The sequence below is a fragment of the Haliotis rufescens genome, unplaced genomic scaffold (assembly GCF_023055435.1).
Source record: "Haliotis rufescens isolate VD_foot unplaced genomic scaffold, xgHalRufe1.0.p SCAF_11, whole genome shotgun sequence".
In the NCBI taxonomy this organism is placed as follows: Eukaryota; Metazoa; Mollusca; class Gastropoda; order Lepetellida; family Haliotidae; genus Haliotis; species Haliotis rufescens.
Genome location: NW_025963791.1, coordinates 42427611 through 42449658, shown reverse-complemented (window position 1 = coordinate 42449658; position 22048 = coordinate 42427611). Strand labels below are relative to the sequence as shown.

General features: G+C 49.0%; 1 protein-coding gene across 3 annotated transcripts in view; it reads right to left on the bottom strand.

Annotated features, from left to right (window-relative positions):
* The window catches only part of LOC124142257 (RUN and FYVE domain-containing protein 2-like), an 82693-nt gene that overhangs the window by 40998 nt on the left and 19647 nt on the right, over window positions 1–22048 (bottom strand). For all 3 annotated transcript variants that reach the window (XM_046510598.2, XM_046510600.2, XM_046510599.2), the window contains exons 5-10: window positions 20920–21043; window positions 20356–20426; window positions 19175–19249; window positions 16547–16718; window positions 14686–14802; window positions 8548–8715 (exon numbers count right to left, since the gene is read on the bottom strand). In XM_046510598.2, coding sequence (XP_046366554.1) covers window positions 8548–8715; window positions 14686–14802; window positions 16547–16718; window positions 19175–19249; window positions 20356–20426; window positions 20920–21043 — 727 coding nt within the window. The remainder of the gene's footprint in view (window positions 1–8547; window positions 8716–14685; window positions 14803–16546; window positions 16719–19174; window positions 19250–20355; window positions 20427–20919; window positions 21044–22048) is intronic.

Genomic DNA, 22048 nt, shown 5'->3' with positions numbered 1-22048 from the left:
CAACCAAGCCTGACCACCCGATCACATAAGTCGCCTCCTACGACAAGCATAGTTGCCTTTTACTGCAAGCATGGGTTGCTGAAGACCTAAAGCTATTAATTCATGGCAGTCTGCAAATATTATCAGGAATAGATCAGACAAACCAATGGGTGATGATGTGAGCATAAGAACAACGCCGGTCTGAACACACCCTACATCAGTGAAAACCATAGTTGGAACCCAACAGGTGTCCTTTCATACATTTCCTTTTCAGTCTACACTGAGTGATGGGAACAGGTGTAGAATGTATAACATAACAGCAAAACATGCATAGACATTACATGTTTGGTACAACTCTTGAAAAGTCAACATAGATATGAGAGCTGGCATAACACTGGCTTCCTCGTGATCAGATAGAGGAGGCACAGAGCTTTGTGTCAAGTTGACTTTGTCTCCAATTATCGAGTGAGTGAGTGAGTTGGGTTTGATGCCGCTTTGAGTGAGTTGGGTTTAATGCCGTTTTTAACAGTATTCCAGTTATATTCAGCTTAATGTGGGAGGAAAGCCACAAGTGATGCAGGTCTCAGACGTTTACCACTTCGGTGAAACCCACCAGCACGGGAATGGTGCTGACAAACCTAGATACATAATCGGGGCGAACCGGGATTCGAACCTAAAATCATAAGTTTCTGGAGTGCTCAAGGGACGCAACTCTGCACAGTGAATCGCGGCGCCTTAGATGATTGGGCCACCCGTGCCCCCAATGCCGCTTTGAACAGCGTTCCAGTTATATAATGGTGTGTCAGCTTAGTGTTGGAGGAAAGACAAAACTCATGCATGTCTCAGATGTTTACCACTTGGGTGAAACCCATGTGCACAGGCTTAGCGCTGACCAACCTACAAACATAATCAGGGCACACCAGCATTTGAACCCTTGAGCAAAGGTTTCTCTGGTATCCAAGGAACACAACCATCAGCAATAAATATCTGACAACAGCCTCATGAAACTTATATTCGAAGCAGTACTTTGTGACTCCAACACAGCGTATATAAACAATAAACTGTATGTTGTAGAGGTTCAGAATTCATCTCTACCATAAAAATGTTGGCTATTTACCTTAGGCTTCAGTTGGCTCTCTGTGAGGCTGTATGAGTGTATGAGTGTATGAGGCTGTGTGTGAGGCTGTATGAGTGTATGAGGCCCTGTGTGAGTCCCTAAGTGAGTCCCTGTGTGTGAGGCTGTATGAGTTCATGAGGCCTTGTATGAGGCCTTGTGTGAGGCTGTGTGTGAGGATGTATGTGAGACACTGTGTGAGACCATGTGTGTATTGCTTTGTGTGTGGCTGTATGTGAGACTGTGTGCAAAACTATGTATGTATGGCTATGTGTGACACTGTGTGTGTGGCTGTATTTGAGATCGTGTGTGAGACCATGTGTGTGTGGCTGTGTGTGACACTGTGTGTGTGGCTGTGTGTGACACTGTGTGTGTGTGTGGCTGTATGTGAGATCGTGTGTGAGACTGTGTGCGAGACCACGTGTGTGTGGCTGTGTGTGACACTGTGTGTGTGTGTGGCTGTCCGTGAGATCGTGTGTAAGACTGTGTGCGAGACCACGTGTGTGTGGCTGTGTGTGACACTGTGTGTGTGTGAGGCTGTATGTGAGATCGTGTGTGAGACTGTGTGCGAGACCATGTGTGTGTGGCTGTGTGTGACACTGTGTGTGTGTGTGGCTGTATGTGAGATCGTGTGTGAGACTGTGTGCGAGACCACGTGTGTGTGGCTGTGTGTGACACTGTGTGTGTGTGTGTGAGGCTGTCCGTGAGATCGTGTGTGAGACTGTGTGCGAGACCACGTGTGTGTGGCTGTGTGTGACACTGTGTGTGTGTGAGACTGTCCGTGAGATCGTGTGTAAGACTGTGTGCGAGACCACGTGTGTGTGGCTGTGTGTGACACTGTGTGTGTGTGAGGCTGTATGTGAGATCGTGTGCGAGACTGTGTGCGAGACCATGTGTGTGTGGCTGTGTGTGACACTGTGTGTGTGGCTGTCCGTGAGATCGTGTGTGAGACTGTGTGCGAGACCACGTGTGTGTGGCTGTGTGTGACACTGTGTGTGTGTGAGGCTGTCCGTGAGATCGTGTGTGAGACTGTGTGCGAGACCACGTGTGTGTGGCTGTGTGTGACACTGTGTGTGTGTGAGGCTGTATGTGAGATCGTGTGTGAGACTGTGTGCGAGACCACGTGTGTGTGGCTGTGTGTGACACTGTGTGTGTGTGTGGCTGTATGTGAGATCGTGTGTGAGACTGTGTGCGAGACCACGTGTGTGTGGCTGTGTGTGACACTGTGTGTGTGTGTGGCTGTCCGTGAGATCGTGTGTAAGACTGTGTGCGAGACCACGTGTGTGTGGCTGTGTGTGACACTGTGTGTGTGTGAGGCTGTATGTGAGATCGTGTGTGAGACTGTGTGCGAGACCATGTGTGTGTGGCTGTGTGTGACACTGTGTGTGTGTGTGGCTGTCCGTGAGATCGTGTGTGAGACTGTGTGCGAGACCACGTGTGTGTGGCTGTGTGTGACACTGTGTGTGTGTGTGTGAGGCTGTCCGTGAGATCGTGTGTGAGACTGTGTGCGAGACCACGTGTGTGTGGCTGTGTGTGACACTGTGTGTGTGTGAGGCTGTCCGTGAGATCGTGTGTAAGACTGTGTGCGAGACCACGTGTGTGTGGCTGTGTGTGACACTGTGTGTGTGTGAGGCTGTATGTGAGATCGTGTGCGAGACTGTGTCCGAGACCATGTGTGTGTGGCTGTGTGTGACACTGTGTGTGTGGCTGTCCGTGAGATCGTGTGTGAGACTGTGTGCGAGACCACGTGTGTGTGGCTGTGTGTGACACTGTGTGTGTGTGAGGCTGTCCGTGAGATCGTGTGTGAGACTGTGTGCGAGACCACGTGTGTGTGGCTGTGTGTGACACTGTGTGTGTGTGAGGCTGTCCGTGAGATCGTGTGTGAGACTGTGTGCGAGACCATGTGTGTGTGAGGCTGTATGTGAGACTGTGTGCGAGTCCATGTGTGTGTGGCTGTGTGTGACACTGTGTGTGTGTGTGGCTGTCCGTGAGATCGTGTGTGAGACTGTGTGCGAGACCACGTGTGTGTGGCTGTGTGTGACACTGTGTGTGTGTGAGGCTGTCCGTGAGATCGTGTGTGAGACTGTGTGCGAGACCATGTGTGTGTGAGGCTGTATGTGAGACTGTGTGCGAGACCACGTGTGTGTGGCTGTGTGTGACACTGTGTGTGTGTGTGGCTGTCCGTGAGATCGTGTGTGAGACTGTGTGCGAGACCACGTGTGTGTGGCTGTGTGTGACACTGTGTGTGTGTGAGGCTGTATTTGAGATTGTGTGCGAGACTGTGTGCGAGACCATGTGTGTGTGGCTGTGTGTGACACTGTGTGTGTGTGTGGCTGTATGTGAGATCGTGTGTGAGACTGTGTGCGAGACCACGTGTGTGTGGCTGTGTGTGACACTGTGTGTGTGTGAGGCTGTATGTGAGATCGTGTGTGAGACTGTGTGCGAGACCATGTGTCTGTGGCTGTACGTGACACTGTGTGTGTGTGTGAGGCTGTATGTGATATTGCCTTTGATGCTGTGTGTGAGACCATGTGTCTTTGGCTGTGTGTGACACTGTGTGTGTGTGACTGTGTGTGTGGCAGTGTGCTTGTACTAGTCCGGACTGATGCTGATTTATAGTGCTAACTCACTGAGATGCCATGCCACAGTTTAACATGAATACCCCACTCAGACACAGTATACCGACTCCTAGCTGATCAGTCCTTGTTTTAGCCCCTAAATGCCGAGTACCAGACAGGGTAACAACAAGTACCATCTTTTAACGATTTTTAGTATGACGTGGCTGGGGATCAAACCCCGGACCTTCCGCTCTCCGGGCGGACGCTCTACCACTTGACCACGGAGACAGTCCTATTGGAGGATAATCAGTTGCAGTGCTAAAACACAGATTGTGTTTGGGTTTGGCTGGACGGCAAGATCTACAAATACAGGCCCAGTAATTGAAATTGATTTGTGTTTCACACTAAGATGTCGATGCATTGAATTGGTTAAATTCCTGTGTATCTTAGCAGTTTCCTTTCAGCTGTATCAAGGTGCAAGTGCGACCACACACTGTGGGAACGTTGCTCTTTGATTCCGTTGGCCAACTGCAGTCGTGAGTACTGCTAACAAGATATCTTTCCTTAGTTTCATTTAGAGTTATCTCCCTTTTTGGGTACTCCAGCACCCATTACAGCCCATGTGCAGTGACTTCTGGCACCTTCCACGACAGGGCAACTTGTGGCCTTGTTCACTTCATGCATAGAAAGGAAAGATGCCGAGCTACAGATGAGCAGCGTATTTGCGTAAAATACTCCCTCAAACTACTCAAAACTCAATTACTTTCAATTTACTTGCGTACAGAAACGCATGCATTAAATGAAAAACTCAAATGTATAAAAACAGCACGCGTAAATACCCAATAAAGATTTTTCAGCATGCATACAACGGTGCTAATTTCCTAAACACAATAACAAGCTAATTTACTTTCAAGTCAAGCCTATATATTTAGAACAGATATATAAGTCTAAAACATTATTTTATTTTTTTTAAATCTTAAATTGTACACTAATTTGGGGAAAGACCCAACAGATGAATATATGAGTAAAACAATATTGGTTACCCAATTGAAAATGTAATAACCCAAAAGTAACCCTAGAATAATAACTCAAAAACTCAATTGCTCAAAACGTTATCAGGAGTTCTGAGGATGTATGGATCACAACCACATCACATCATCTAGGAAATATGTCTTCACTGTCCTGCACCTATAGAATAATAAGACGACTAACGAATACTATTAATATCTCCTACAATAGAAGACCCATGTTTCATTCCGTCATGTGTACAATGGGTGAAGCCCAGCTAACAAAACTGACAAGTGTCAACTAAAGCATTCATATTTTTTACTGTTGTGTTTTCAAACCACTTTATTAGGATATCATAATTATCACTGAAAATGCAATAAAACAGAGTTTACTCAGTCACTAATATCTCATAACTTCACCATTGCCATGGGGACTGGCCTAGCCCTTGTCCTGGACGAGGGTTAGAGGTCGACGGATGCCAGATGGAGGACCACATTCCATCCTTTTGAGCAGACTGAACATTTACACATGGACATTTTACAGGAAAGATAAGCCAGCCCCGTAGATTAGCCGAGGTATTAACTTGACCATTGAAATACGAAAGAAAATGATATGACCCGGAGATAAGCCGAACCAGGAAGTGAAAGGCAAAAAACACAGCGAAGTCGGACTGCAAGACATGTGCCGGTACTCGCAGATATTCAATAATATAAGATGAAAAACGTTGTAATTATATTGAAAAAGCCATTATTATTTCTAATAAAGATTTAACAAACCAGTCATCCACTTTCATAATGTGGGAAGCTGTTTCTCTTGTCTTTTTTTAATCTCATTATGATATTAGATAACTAAATTGGTTCACAATAACTTGCATTCATCACTCCTATGTTAACCCGTGACCCCTGTGACCACTGTGACCACTGTGACTGTTGTACCTGTGGGACTGACAACATGGTTTTACCTTACTCCATCACTACCCGACCCGTGAAGATCCGGGGTAGAATAGGTCTTCAGCAACCCATACTTGCCGTAAAAGGCGACTATGCTTGTCGTAAAAGGCGACTAACGGGATCGGGTGGTCAGGCTCGCTGACTTGGTTGATACATGTCATCGATCCCAATTGCGTGGATCGATGCTCATGATGTCAGTTATTTACAGACAGCCGTCATATAGCTGGAACATTGCTGAGTGCGGCGTTAAACAACCAACCAACCAACCAACCATCACTACCCTGTCTGTAATTGTTTATGATGCAATAGGACTCAATGGCAGCCAAGAAGTTTATTGAAGAAAGAAAATGTACGGAGGATGTTGGATGCCATACAATCAAAAAAGGCAGATCCTTACATCAAAGACAAAAGTTCACTTCAGTTAAACAGTGTGTTAAGAAATGCACATAACTAGTACAGCTTGTCGCAGATCAAATAGTAAGAAATGAGTTTGGACGAGACAAAGAACAGTCAATAGAGTGAGCAACACTCCACTTTAGTTGGTCATGATATCATATCATCCTGGTCAAAAACAACCACCTCATCACCATTCTACCTGGGCCGAGTATCGCCTGGTATCTTGTGATACAATTTGTATTACAATACAGACTGACGATACTAATGGTATCACGATACACCATATCAAATAGTAAGAAATGATGAAATCACTGAAATACAGCTCTAAAACCTCTTTCTTCATATATTTATTTATTGTTATCTCAAAACCTAAACAAAGAAAACCACAAGAACAGAACAGTTTGAATCGAAGGGATGCTTATAAAATGTAACAGTAAGCCAGCATGGTCTCAGGTACTACATCCTTGTGTTCTGCCATGCTTCGGGGTGGCGCTATGCTATATTTGCAAGCTCCTTGCAGCGATAGCCCGTTCACGGAGCTCTTTAGACTATCGCTGCCACCAGTCAAAACTCCCCACTGTGATAGGTGGCCCCAACCATGCTTGGAGTTGAACTCGCAACCGATTGACCGTGATGTTTACAAAAAAGTGACGACTGTCGTGACGCCGATTACACTTACCCCTGCTAAATTACTTTCTTTTATTGTCAATTTAAATTTCTATTTCATTAAAACTATCATGTTATTGATATTATAAGAATGTAAGGCAGAAGTTGGTTGATTTTCCGTAAGTCTGCAATCTCGAACCAATCTGATTAAACAAACAACAAATTAAATTCATCTGGAAAACCTTTTCAAAATGAACTATGATGGCATTCCCAAAGACATTAACAAAAGTATAAATGGTGCTACATTTTGGGTTAGAGGGCAAATTTCAAGATTCTTGTAATGGCCGTGCCCACACTGGTGGCAGCGATGTTACCGAGAGTGTAACGAAGGTGTCACCCGCTGGGAAGGAGCTTGCTACTTCTGCCATAATGGGAGGTAACTCTATTACTCTATTACTGTTCTATTAATAACATATTGCAATATCACATACTGATGATACAAGTATCGTATGTACCTAAGTATCGATGATATCCTAGGTATTGTGAATCGTTAGACTCCTAGTTCTAACCTTTCACAAATCCCAGAACACTGGACACTTAGTCGGCCCAGAATCTTCAGACACTGATGCATCGGTTGATCATGATTTTTTACTTCTCTATACAAGTATTGATCACAATTGCACACCAAGTATAAACTCTCGATTCTTTAACAAATGTTACACCAAACACTAATTACTAGTGAAAATGAGTAATGAAAGCATAATAACTTTCATCCATTGCGCCATACTTGTCAGGTATTTGGCCATCGTGTCTGTGAAAAGGATGGCTTACGTACCACAGATAAGAGCAAATACAAGTATCGTGATACATATCGGATCGTGAGCAAGGTATCATGATACGTATCGGATCGCACAGCTGGTGTATCGTCCCAGCCCTATCATTAACAGAGCAACAGATCAACAGGAAAAGACAAGCCACTAGGACATACTACACCCTGTTATTGGTGTAGACAGTTGAACAGTTACATGGATACATGCTCCATTACCCAACACTGTAATACATGGGAATTGATGTCAAAGTGTTCTAGTCACATCCGGTGCCATGAACAGTCCCACGCTGTCTGTACAGCTTGCTGGGAATGTCGGTCATCTCGAAACCTGTGATCCTACTGAGGCAGTCATAACATTTCCCAGTCCCGGGATTGAAACATGAACATTCTGAAGTTAGGTTGCAGCCTTGTCCACAAGACGACAAAAGCGTTTATGGTGTCAGCGTCCAGACACCAGGACATTGTTTGGGTGCAGCAAGTCCACAGATGATCAAGGTACAATGAAGTAGATCATACTGCAACAGTCACACAATCTCAGCCTGTTCTCCATGTGAAGGGCACGTGAAGGCTATTGAAGGGCAAATGGCTACCCCTTAATTGCGCTCACCATCCACAGTACATAACGACACCGTTGTTCCAGCTCATGATCAGAATTGTTGACATAGGCCGCTGACTAAAGGGTTATCACTCTGCAGCATCACAATTAGGAAGTGTTTAATACTGTAGAACTTAGTGGAAGCCACAGAGATATCAGGGATTTATAGCATCATCATGGCATACAAATATTATTGCATAACAATTCAGACAATCCTCCTTGCATCACAATGGCAGATGGTGACATGGTGTTATCATGGCATTACTTCGTACACACAGGCAGCAGTGATTAATTGTGCAACATTACAGGCTCAACCATATGTTCACACAGCAGCAAACATACACAGTCATTTAAACATCACACTATGCATTCAGCATGCTCAGTGTCAGGGCTGGGGGCACCTGTTATGTGTCGCCACACCAGTATTGATGGCGTGTGATAGGGGCACCTGTTATGTTTTGCCACATCAGTATTGATATTGTGTGACTGGGCACGTGTCACGTGTCGCTCACCTGCAGTTTGTGGTACATCTCCTGGTTTATGGACTTGATCTCATCCAGCTGATGACGAAGTGTCACAATGCTGTCCTGTTTCTCGTGGATGTCCCGCTCAAGGAGTCGCATCGCCAGCTCCATCTCCGTCTTCATCCCGATCTGTAGCTCCAGCTCGCGCTCCACATCCTGGAAACATTGTACACATAGAAATACACAGTATGGCAAGGTGAAACAATCATAGCTTAAAAGGTGTCTTAAACCCTGTTTGTCCCTGACACCAGCCCCATCTCTGTCCCTCTGAAACCAGCCTCATCTCTGTCCCCCTGACAACTCACCAGCCCCATCTCTGTCCCTCTGACACCAGCCCCATCTCTGTCCCACTGACACCAGCCCCATCTCTGTCCCGCTGACACCAGCCCCATCTCTGTCCCGCTGACACCAGCCCCATCTCTGTCCCTCTGACACCAGCCCCACCTCTGTCCCCCTGACAACTCACCAGCCGCATCTCTGTCCCTCTGACACCAGCCCCATCTCTGTCCCCCTGGCAACTCACCAGCCCCATCTCTGTTCCCCTGACACCAGCCCCACCTCTGTCCCCCTGGCAACTCATCAGCCCCATCTCTGTCCCCGACACCAGCCCCATCTCTGTCCCTCTGACACCAGCCTCATCTCTGTCCCTCTGACACCAGCCCCACCTCTGTCCCCCTGACAACTCACCAGCCCCATCTCAGTCCCCCTGACAACTCACCAGCCCCATCTCTGTCCCCCTGACACCAGCCCCATCTCAGTCCCTCTGACACCAGCCCCATCTCAGTCCCTCTGACACCAGCCCCATCTCTGTCCCTCTGACACCAGCCCCATCTCTGTCCCTCTGACACCAGCCTCATCTCTGTCCCTCTGACACCAGCCCCACCTCTGTCCCCCTGACAACTCACCAGCCCCATCTCAGTCCCCCTGACAACTCACCAGCCCCATCTCTGTCCCCCTGACACCAGCCCCATCTCAGTCCCTCTGACACCAGCCCCATCTCTGTCCGCTGACACCAGCCCCATCTCTGTCCCGCTGACACCAGCCCCACCTCTGTCCCCCTGACAACTCACCAGCCCCATCTCTGTCCCCCTGACACCAGCCCCATCTCAGTCCCTCTGACACCAGCCCCATCTCTGTCCCGCTGACACCAGCCCCATCTCTGTCCCTCTGACACCAGCCCCACCTCTGTCCCCCTGACAACTCACCAGCCGCATCTCTGTTCCCCTGACACCAGCCCCACCTCTGTCCCGCTGACACCAGCCCCATCTCAGTCCCTCTGACACCAGCCCCATCTCTGTCCCGCTGACACCAGCCCCATCTCTGTCCCTCTGACACCAGCCCCACCTCTGTCCCCCTGACAACTCACCAGCCCCATCTCTGTCCCCCTGACACCAGCCCCATCTCAGTCCCTCTGACACCAGCCCCATCTCTGTCCCGCTGACACCAGCCCCATCTCTGTCCTGCTGACACCAGCCCCATCTCTGTCCCTCTGACACCAGCCCCACCTCTGTCCCGCTGACACCAGCCCCATCTCAGTCCCTCTGACACCAGTCCCATCTCTGTCCCCCTGGCAACTCACCAGCCCCATCTCTGTTCCCCTGAAACCAGCCCCATCTCTGTCCGTCTGACACCAGCCCCACCTCTGTCCCGCTGACACCAGCCTCATCTCTGTCCCTCTGACACAAGCCTCATTTCTGTCCCTCTGACACCAGCCCCATCTCTGTCACGCTGACAACTCACCAGCCCCATCTCTGTCACGCTGACACCAGCCCCACCTCTGTCCCCCTGGCAACTCACCAGCCCCATCTCTGTCCCTCTGACACCAGCCTCATTTCTGTCCCTCTGACACCAGCCCCATCTCTGTCCCTCTGACACCAGCCCCATCTCTGTCCCCCTGGCAACTCACCAGCCCCATCTCTGTCACGCTGACACCAGCCCCATCTCTGTCCCTCTGACACCAGCCCCATCTCTGTCCCTCTGACACCAGCCCCATCTCTGTTCCCCTGACACCAGCCCCACCTCTGTCCCCCTGGCAACTCACCAGCCCCATCTCTGTCCCCGACACCAGCCCCATCTCTGTCCCTCTGACACCAGCCTCATTTCTGTCCCTCTGACACCAGCCCCACCTCTGTCCCCCTGACAACTCACCAGCCCCATCTCAGTCCCCCTGACAACTCACCAGCCCCATCTCTGTCCCCCTGACACTGGCCCCATCTCAGTCCCTCTGACACCAGCCCCATCTCTGTCCCTCTGACACCAGCCCCACCTCTGTCCCCCTGACAACTCACCAGCCCCATCTCTGTCCCCCTGACACCAGCCCCATCTCAGTCCCCTTGACAACTCACCAGCCCCATCTTTGTCCCCCTGACACCAGCCCCATCTCAGTCCCTCTGACACCAGCCCCATCTCTGTCCCTCTGACACCAGCCCCACCTCTGTCCCCCTGACAACTCACCAGCCCCATCTCTGTCCCCCTGACACCAGCCCCATCTCAGTCCCTCTGACACCAGCCCCATCTCTGTCCCTCTGACACCAGCCCCATCTCTGTCCCGCTGACACCAGCCCCATCTCTGTCCCGCTGACACCAGCCCCATCTCTGTCCCTCTGACACCAGCCCCGCCTCTGTCCCCCTGACAACTCACCAGCCCCATCTCAGTCCCTCTGACACCAGCCCCATCTCTGTCCCCCTGGCAACTCACCAGCCCCATCTCTGTCCCCCTGACACCAGCCCCATCTCTGTCCCTCTGACACCAGCCCCATCTCTGTCCCCCTTGCAACTCATCAGCCCCATCTCTGTCCCCGACACCAGCCTCATCTCTGTCCCTCTGACACTAGCCTCATCTCTGTCCCTCTGACACCAGCCCCATCTCTGTCCCCCTGACAACTCACCAGCCCCATCTCTGTCCCCCTGACAACTCACCAGCCCCATCTCTGTCCCCCTGACAACTCACCAGCCTCATCTCTGTCCCTCTCACAACTCACAGGCCCCACCTCTGTCCCCCTGACAACTCACCAGCCCCATAGCTGTCCCCCTAACAACTCACCAGCCCCATCTCTGTCCCCCCTGACAACTCACAGCCCCATCTCTGTCCCCCTGACAACTCACCAGCCCCATCTCTCTCCCCCTTGACAAATCACCAGCCCCATCTCTGTCCCCCTGACAACTCACCAGCCCCATCTCTGTCCCCCTGACACCAGCCCCGCCTCTGTCCCCCTGACAACTCACCAGCCCCATCTCTGTCCCTCTGACACCAGCCTCATCACTGTCCCGCTGACACCAGCCCCATCTCTGTCCTCTGACACCAGCCCCATCTCTGTCCCGCTGACACCAGCCCCATCTCTGTCACGCTGACAACTCACCAGCCCCATCTCTGTCCCTCTGACACCAGTCCCATCTCTGTCCCTCTGACACCAGCCCCATCTCTGTCCCGCTGACACCAGCCCCATCTCTGTCCCCATGACAACTCACCAGCCCCATCTCTGTCCCCCTGACACCAGCCCCATCTCAGTCCCCCTGACAACTCACCAGCCCCATCTCTGTCCCCCTGACACCAGCCCCATCTCAGTCCCTCTGACACCAGCCCCATCTCTGTCCCTCTGACACCAGCCCCACCTCTGTCCCCCTGACAACTCACCAGCCCCATCTCTGTCCCCCTGACACCAGCCCCATCTCAGTCCCTCTGACACCAGCCCCATCTCTGTCCCTCTGACACCAGCCCCATCTCTGTCCCGCTGACACCAGCCCCATCTCTGTCCCGCTGACACCAGCCCCATCTCAGTCCCTCTGACACCAGCCCCATCTCTGTCCCTCTGACACCAGCCCCATCTCTGTCCCGCTGACACCAGCCCCATCTCTGTCCCGCTGACACCAGCCCCATCTCTGTCCCTCTGACACCAGCCCCGCCTCTGTCCCCCTGACAACTCACCAGCCCCATCTCAGTCCCTCTGACACCAGCCCCATCTCTGTCCCCCTGGCAACTCACCAGCCCCATCTCTGTCCCCCTGACACCAGCCCGATCTCTGTCCCTCTGACACCAGCCCCATCTCTGTCCCCCTGGCAACTCATCAGCCCCATCTCTGTCCCCGACACCAGCCTCATCTCTGTCCCTCTGACACTAGCCTCATCTCTGTCCCTCTGACACCAGCCCCATCTCTGTCCCCCTGACAACTCACCAGCCCCATCTGTCCCCCTGACAACTCACCAGCCTCATCTCTGTCCCTCTCACAACTCACAGGCCCCACCTCTGTCCCCCTGACAACTCACCAGCCCCATAGCTGTCCCCCTAACAACTCACCAGCCCCATCTCTGTCCCCCCGACAACTCACCAGCCCCATCTCTGTCCCCCTGACAACTCACCAGCCCCATCTCTCTCCCCCTTGACAAATCACCAGCCCCATCTCTGTCCCCATGACAACTCACCAGCCCCATCTCTGTCCCCCTGACACCAGCCCCGCCTCTGTCCCCCTGACAACTCACCAGCCCCATCTCAGTCCCTCTGACACCAGCCCCATCACTGTCCCGCTGACACCAGCCCCATCTCTGTCCCGCTGACACCAGCCCCATCTCTGTCCCGCTGACACCAGCCCCATCTCTGTCACGCTGACAACTCACCAGCCCCATCTCTGTCCCTCTGACACCAGTCCCATCTCTGTCCCTCTGACACCAGCCCCATCTCTGTCCCGCTGACACCAGCCCCATCTCTGTCCCCCTGACAACTCACCAGCCCCATCTCTGTTCCCCCTGACAACTCACCAGCCCCATCTCTGTCCCGCTGACAACTCACCAGCCCCATCTCTGTCCCTCTGACACCAGCCCCATCTCTGTCCCTCTGACACCAGCCCCATCTCTGTCCCCCTGACACCAGCCCCATCTCTGTCCCCCTGACAACTCACCAGCCCCATCTCTGTCCCCCTGACACCAGCCCCATCTCTGTCCCTCTGACACCAGCCCCATCTCTGTCCCCCTGACAACTCACCAGCCCCATCTGTCCCCCTGACAACTCACCAGCCTCATCTCTGTCCCTCTCACAACTCACAGGCCCCACCTCTGTCCCCCTGACAACTCACCAGCCCCATCTCTGTCCCCCTGGCAACTCATCAGCCCCATCTCTGTCCCCGACACCAGCCTCATCTCTGTCCCTCTGACACTAGCCTCATCTCTGTCCCTCTGACACCAGCCCCATCTCTGTCCCCCTGACAACTCACCAGCCCCATCTGTCCCCCTGACAACTCACCAGCCTCATCTCTGTCCCTCTCACAACTCACAGGCCCCACCTCTGTCCCCCTGACAACTCACCAGCCCCATAGCTGTCCCCCTAACAACTCACCAGCCCCATCTCTGTCCCCCCGACAACTCACCAGCCCCATCTCTGTCCCCCTGACAACTCACCAGCCCCATCTCTCTCCCCCTTGACAAATCACCAGCCCCATCTCTGTCCCCATGACAACTCACCAGCCCCATCTCTGTCCCCCTGACACCAGCCCCGCCTCTGTCCCCCTGACAACTCACCAGCCCCATCTCAGTCCCTCTGACACCAGCCCCATCACTGTCCCGCTGACACCAGCCCCATCTCTGTCCCGCTGACACCAGCCCCATCTCTGTCCCGCTGACACCAGCCCCATCTCTGTCACGCTGACAACTCACCAGCCCCATCTCTGTCCCTCTGACACCAGTCCCATCTCTGTCCCTCTGACACCAGCCCCATCTCTGTCCCGCTGACACCAGCCCCATCTCTGTCCCCCTGACAACTCACCAGCCCCATCTCTGTTCCCCCTGACAACTCACCAGCCCCATCTCTGTCCCGCTGACAACTCACCAGCCCCATCTCTGTCCCTCTGACACCAGCCCCATCTCTGTCCCTCTGACACCAGCCCCATCTCTGTCCCCCTGACACCAGCCCCATCTCTGTCCCCCTGACAACTCACCAGCCCCATCTCTGTCCCCCTGACACCAGCCCCATCTCTGTCCCTCTGACACCAGCCCCATCTCTGTCCCCCTGACACCAGCCCCATCTCTGTCCCCCTGACAACTCACCAGCCCCATCTCTGTCCCCCTGACAACTCACCAGCCCCATCTATGTCCCCCAGACAACTCACCAGCCCCACCTCTGTCCCCCAGATAACTCACCAGCCTCATCTCGGTCTCCCCCTCCAGCTGATGTTTTACGCCAGTGTACAGGCTCTCCAGCCCCGCCCGGTTTGTCTGGTATGTCTCACGCTCCACATCAATGTCTTGCTTGGTTGCCTATGAAATCAAGTGAAGGGATTTTTTCAAATTGATAGGGGCAAATTAACCCCTTAGATATATGGAGTTTTGACCAAACAAAGGTCCTAACAGTAGACTGCATTACTGTTTCATTCAGCTGTCATGTGACAAGTGCTAAGTCTATTGCAGACACACCATCTGGACCAACAATCCAGAGATCGCAACTGTAAGCAACAATCCATGCCATCAGGTACAAGGACAGGCTATCAATGAAGTCACCACCCCATCCATGTGGTCACCTCTTACAACCAGCTTTGCTTGCTGGGAACCTATGATCCTACCAGGGGTCCGGAAAATTTAAAATCCCAATCGGACATTTGCATTTAGGCCACGCCCCCTGCAAATAGCGTATTTTAGAACGACTTTTTACACACACATTACAAGTTGTTACGTATTCATAATATGATGAATTATGAATTGTTTCAATTTAAATTGTTTAATTCATCGGACAATTAATAACAAATAATATCATTTTAGATATATATGGCAAACATACGTTTGTTTCTGTTATAATAACGATCTGTTAACGTAGTGAACGGTCTAATTAATATTCATGAGTCTGCTCAAGTGTACGCGTTGTAACATTTGGATCGAGACTATTATCCCATATTTGGTTATCACGTGACCTCACGGGAAAAGGGTTTTTTTAAACTAAAGATTATATATAAACAAGACAGATAATATAATCATAAATACTAAAATATCGTTGATAGCAATAGTTATTTGAATACTTTTTTCATCTGTTCTTAATTATTGACCATAAAAAAATTTGATATCGATCGTCACAGAAAGCAAAATGGCGGTCAATCAAGATTCAATATACGACTAGCTACTGAAAACAATAAAATCTGCAAGTCCTCATTGTATGTCAACCAAGTGAAAGTCGTTAGCCACGACTTACAAAATGATCATTCAGACTTTGAGGGTTTGGCAGATCCGCTCGACTGATTTGCATCGGTCGACTGGCTGTCGTCACGCTTTCGCTTCTTGTCTGAGGTTACGTATCGTAGCATTGTGAGGATAATGAGGTACATCGATGATGCAAGGTATTTATGTACAGTTGTAAACACATTTTACTCAAATTAACATGATGTTCTCAGTAATTAATCCTCGATTAATCAGTGTCAACTCAGTTTATTGCCTATTACAGTGATTGACCGATTGGACTATCATGTAGGTACGATGTATTTACAGCAATCAAAACAAACAAAGCTTGTCAGTGTAGATAATCTTCATTGTGTTACAACTGCAGACGGAAACTGCTTAGTCCTAACTGTTGATCACGTCCAGTCAAAATTTAAGAATGTCCGGACAATACTTTTTAAAATGTCCGGACAGAAAAATTTAAATGTCCAGTAAGCAATATTTTAAACCGGACATTTGAGATTCCCAATCGGACATGTCCGGCGCATATGACGGTTTCCGGACCCCTGGATCCTACCCGGATTCCTCACGAGGGAAAACATCTTGTGAGACAGTTTGAGATACACTGCATCCTCTGTACAGGTAAATTAGTCATGGCAGGCACAGTACTTCCATTTCTCTACACTCCAGTCCATTGCAGACATCATAAATATTGATTAGCCATCAGATTCTATGTGCCAACAGTTTCCATTGAAGAAGCCCATTTGCTCACACCTAACATACCAAGAATGATAGCTGGATGTTAGGAGTGGTTGTCAGTCCACTACACAACAAACAGACATCAGCAGTGTGACCATACCTCCATCTGTTTCTGCAAGCCCTCCGTCACAAAGTCCCGCTCTCTGCGGAGAAGGTCGTTTTCCTCTTGGATGGTGAGAATGCTGTTTTTGGCGATGGCGAGATCTTCCTTCATAAGTGCATTTGTTGTCTGCAGGTGCTCCATCTTCTGCTGGAGGTTGGTCACAGTTGCGCTGGAACATGAATATGAACAGGTCAACACAAACACAGTCAGGTCAACACAAACGTTCCAGGGTCAACACAAACATTCCAGGGTACCCAAGTCAACACAAGGATACCCAGGTCAACACAAGGATACCCAGGTCAACACAAGCATACCCAGGTCAACACATGGATACCCAGGTCAACACAAGGATACCCAGGTCAACACATGTATACCCAGGTGAACACAAGCATACCCAGGTGAACACAAGCATATCCAGGTCAACACAAGGCTACCCAGGTCAACACAAGAATACCCAGGTCAATTCAAGAATACCAGGTGAACACAGGAATACCCAGGTCAACACAAGGATACCCAGGTCAACACAAGAATACCCAGGTCAACACAAGAATACCCAGGTGAACACAGGAATACCCAGGTGAACACATGTATACCCAGGTGAACACAAGAATACCAGGTGAACACATGTATACCTAGGTGAACACAAGGATACCCAGGTCAACACATGTATACCCAGGTCAACACAAGCATACCCAGGTCAACACAAGGATACCCAGGTGAACACAAGGATACCCAGGTCAACACATGTATAGCCAGGTCAACACAAGAATACCCAGGTCAACACAAACACACCCAGGTCAACACAAGAATACCCAGGTCAACACAAGCATACCCAGGTCAACACAAGAATACCCAGGTCAACACAAGCATACCCAAGTCAACACAAGAATACCAGGTCAACACATGTATACCCAGGTCAACATGAGAATACCCAGGTCAACAAAAGCATACCCAAGTCAACACAAGAATACCAGGTCAACACAAGAATACCCAATTCAACACAAGAATACCCAATTCAACACAGGAATACCCAGGTGAACACAAGGATACCCAGGTCAACACAAGAATACCCAGGTGAACACAGGAATACCAGGTGAACACAGGAATACCCAGGTGAACACATGTATACCCAGGTGAACACATGTATACCCAGGTCAACACAAGGATACCCAGGTCAACACATGTATACCCAGGTCAACACAAGGATACCCAGGTCAACACATGGATACCCAGGTCAACACATGTATACCCAGGTTAACACAAGCATACCCAGGTCAACACAAGGATACCCAGGTCAACACAAGGATACCCAGGTCAACACATGTATACCCAGGTCAACACAAGAATACCAGGTCAACACAAACACACCCAGGTCAACACAAGAATACCCAGGTCAACACAAGAATACCCAGGTCAACACAAGCATACCCAAGTCAACACAAGAATACCCAAGTCAACACAAGGATACCCAGGTCAACACAAGAATACCCAAGTCAACACAAGAATACCCAAGTCAACACAAGGATACCCAGGCCAACACAAGAATACTCAAGTCAACACAAGAATACCCAAGTCAACACAAGAATACCCAAGTCAACACAAGGATACCCAGGTGAACACAAGAATACCCAAGTCAACAAGAATACCCAAGTCAACACAAGGATACCCAGGTCAACACAAGAATACCAAAGTCAACACAAGAATACCCAGGTCAACACATGTATAGCCAGGTCAACACAAGAATACCCAGGTCAACACAAGAATACCCAGGTCAACACAAACACACCCAGGTCAACACAAACACACCCAGGTCAACACAAGCACACCCAGGTCAACACAAACACACCCAGGTCAACGCAAGCACACCCAGGTCAACACAAACACACACAGGTCAACACAAACACACCCAGGTCAACGCAAGCATACCCAGGTCAACGCAAGCACACCCAGGTCAACACAAACACACCCAGGTCAACGCAAACACACCCAGGTCAATGCAAGCATACCCAGGTCAACGCAAGCACACCCAGGTCAACACAAACACACCCAGGTCAACGCAAGCACACCCAGGTCAACACAAACACACCCAGGTCAACGTTAGCACACCCAGGTCAACGCAAGCACACCCAGGTCAACGCAAGCACACCAAGGTCAACACAAACACACCCAGGTCAACACAAACACACCCAGGTCAACGCAAGCACACCCAGGTCAACACAAACACACCCAGGTCAACGCAAGCACACCCAGGTCAACGCAAGCACACCCAGGTCAACACAAACACACCCAGGTCAACACAAACACACCCAGGTCAACGCAAGCATACCCAGGTCAACGCAAGCACACCCAGGTCAACACAAACACACCCAGGTCAACGCAAACACACCCAGGTCAACGCAAGCATACCCAGGTCAACGCAAGCACACCCAGGTCAACACAAACACACCCAGGTCAATGCAAGCATACCCAGGTCAACGCAAGCATACACATTATTGTTCAGGGAGAAGATATTTTGGCCCCTCCTGGTAGGGAATATGTGACTCCCTGTTAGTAACCTGGACAGAAACACCACTGAGTCAGTCTAGGGTAATAGGGACATGTAGACAGTGAAATGCCTCCACTTACTTAAGGTGTCTATTGAGTTCTTCCAGATAGTTCTTCTGATCCAGAATGGTCGCCATTTTGGACTTGCCTTCCACGCTGGAAAAAAACCCAGATGAATGTGTTTGTTAATGAACATTGTTCAAAACTGTAAATCAAGAAAACAATGCGAGTATGAAATAAATGCGAAAAATCTAGGCTAATGGAATATTTTGTGATGTCAGGTTCACTGGGCGGAAACAATTACCGGTACATACATATAACAAAGCTCAGGTAAACGATGTACTTGAGCCTTGTATTCAGACAGTGCTTCCCACCAAGCTGAACCATGTCAAGTGTGCTCAATTTGTTACACAAGTTGATCAAGATGTGATGACAGTCGCCAACCATGTATGATGGCATCTTTGTTGTTGGTAACCTTCTCAAATAATCTTGTAACAACATCAGTAACAGCAGCCGTGGTGATGCATAACACAGCACCTTTGGAACCTGTACAATCTTTGTTGGTGACCCGACCTCTCATTTGAATATACATTATCAGGAATTTCCTGGTTTTTGTTTCTTGGAAGTGAGATCACATGTCAAGCTGTTGAAGTTAAATCTATATACGAGCAAACGCTATTCAATCGATTCCAAGTCTACATTCTTGGTGTTATCGTTTGCTGATTAGTTAAATTTACAGTTCAAAGGCATGGTGAGGTGAGGTGAAATGGGGTTGAACGTTGCATCCTAGATTATTGCACTTATATAGCGATGTGCATGCACACATGCGTGTGTGTGTGTGTGTGTGTGTGGCTGCTTGTACTAGTCCGGACTTAAGCCGATTTATAGTGCAAGCACACTGAGATACCATGCCACAGTTTAACATGAATGCCCCACCAAGACACAGTATGCTCACTCACAGCCGACCAGTCCTTGTTTTAGCCCCTTGTTGCCAAGAACAAGGCAGGGTAACAACAAGTACCATCTTCTAAAGTCTTTTGGTATGACGCAGCCAGGGATCGAACCCAGGACCTTCCACTTTCCAGGCGGACGGTCCAGCACTGGAGTACGGAGGCTGTCTCAAAGGCAGGGCTATTCACATCAAATTCATAATGCACTTGCATTAAGTTCATGATTTACAGTAATTCTTCCATACTGGAGTAACACAAACCTGACACATTCAAAAGCAACAGAAACTATTCCACAAATAGCATCCTCCTCACCTTTCAGATTCATCGTTGTCACCATTGTACTTGCCTCCCTTCAGGTATAAGCTAAAGTCAATCACGCCCATCTGAAAAGAGACTCGCCTGTAAGTGTGGCTGAAGGGGTTCCAGCATAGCGTACTACAGATACGTAGTGTCCGAAATAACTGCCTCCCCAGCCTGATAACTTTTCTCTTATGAACTTTTCCTCCACCTGCCCGGCTGTCTGGCAGATAATTTTAAGACTAATTATGTATTCAGCTTTATTATAACTCCTTGTAGATTCTCAAGTAATTGTTTGCATATTTCAACTGAATTAAGATTAGATTTGTCTCATATTTTTTCACGATTTTTCAATATTAACAATGTCTGAATGCGGGCAGGTAACTTTGAGGATGGGCAGGCAACACTTATAAGTCACCTGCCCGACTGTATTGTTGGGTTCTAAGATTATTTCAAACACTGCAGATATTTGTGACTGAACAATTGTTCTATAATAATCTTCACACCGACCTCAACACAGAAATAAATGGAGTCAATTTCTGACTCAACTCAGGACAAAAGAAGAAGGTTCATACTGACCGGCTGGTCCAGATCCTCCTCCTTGATGCAGAGGTTGCAGTCAATGACATTGAGCCCCACCAGCAGCCCGGCTATCACCATCCCTTCATCCTCCATCATCAAGGCCCCGCCCTCATAGTAGTCACTGAAACATCGTGGCACAGATAACATAAACACCTCCTATTCCCACCTTTATTCCAGCAATGAGGCACTGAAACACTGAGTCACAGATAACATAAACACCTCCAATTCCCACCTTTATTCGAGCAATGAGGCACTGAAACACTGAGTCACAGATAACATAAACACCTCCAATTCCCACCTTTATTCCAGCAATGAGGCACTGAAACACTGAGTCACAGATAACATAAACACCTCCAATTCCCCCCACCAGCCCCTGAAACCTTGCTTCAATAACAAATCCCTTTACATTGCAGGATACAGAATGGATGATAATGTACCAACTAAATCATGTTGCATTATTCAATGGTTGAAATTACGGATGAAAGTCTTGGTGTCCTTGTCAAAATTCTTCTTGATAAAACATCAGGGTTTCAGATGGCCGTCGGTCACCGGTCATAGACCGATAAAATTTCTATTTGACCGATGGTTTGTTTAAGTTGTTGGACTTTTGACCGATAGAAATGCTAAGCAAGCCGTCACACATGTCATAATTTCATGATTAAATAGTAGGGATTATTCCACTCAGGGTATCGATTTTAATGCCCGATGAAATGCTCTCATAAAGTTTAGTGCCAATCGAGAGAATGTACAGTACACATATTGTCCTGTTTTCGATCCGAGCTTTCAGTATCATATACAGTGAGTGTTCTCTCGCTATTGCGCCCGTCAATAATAGCGCTTACTCGGTTATAGCGGGCGGTAAAGCATGGTCCCAAAATTTACTTATGTTTATAATAAACTCAAGTTTTCCAATGACACAATGTTTTCCCCCATCTCAAAAAAACATAATCAACTGATCACCGCGATCACGTAACACCGGAAATACCAGTCAACAAATCCGAACTGAAGTACGCAATTTAATCCTATTATTATAATATCTGGTTATAAAAAGGTGTTCATTGTTTATCTGGACTTATGTTTGCAATATATCTTATAGATTTTATTAAAAAATTTATTCAATAATTAT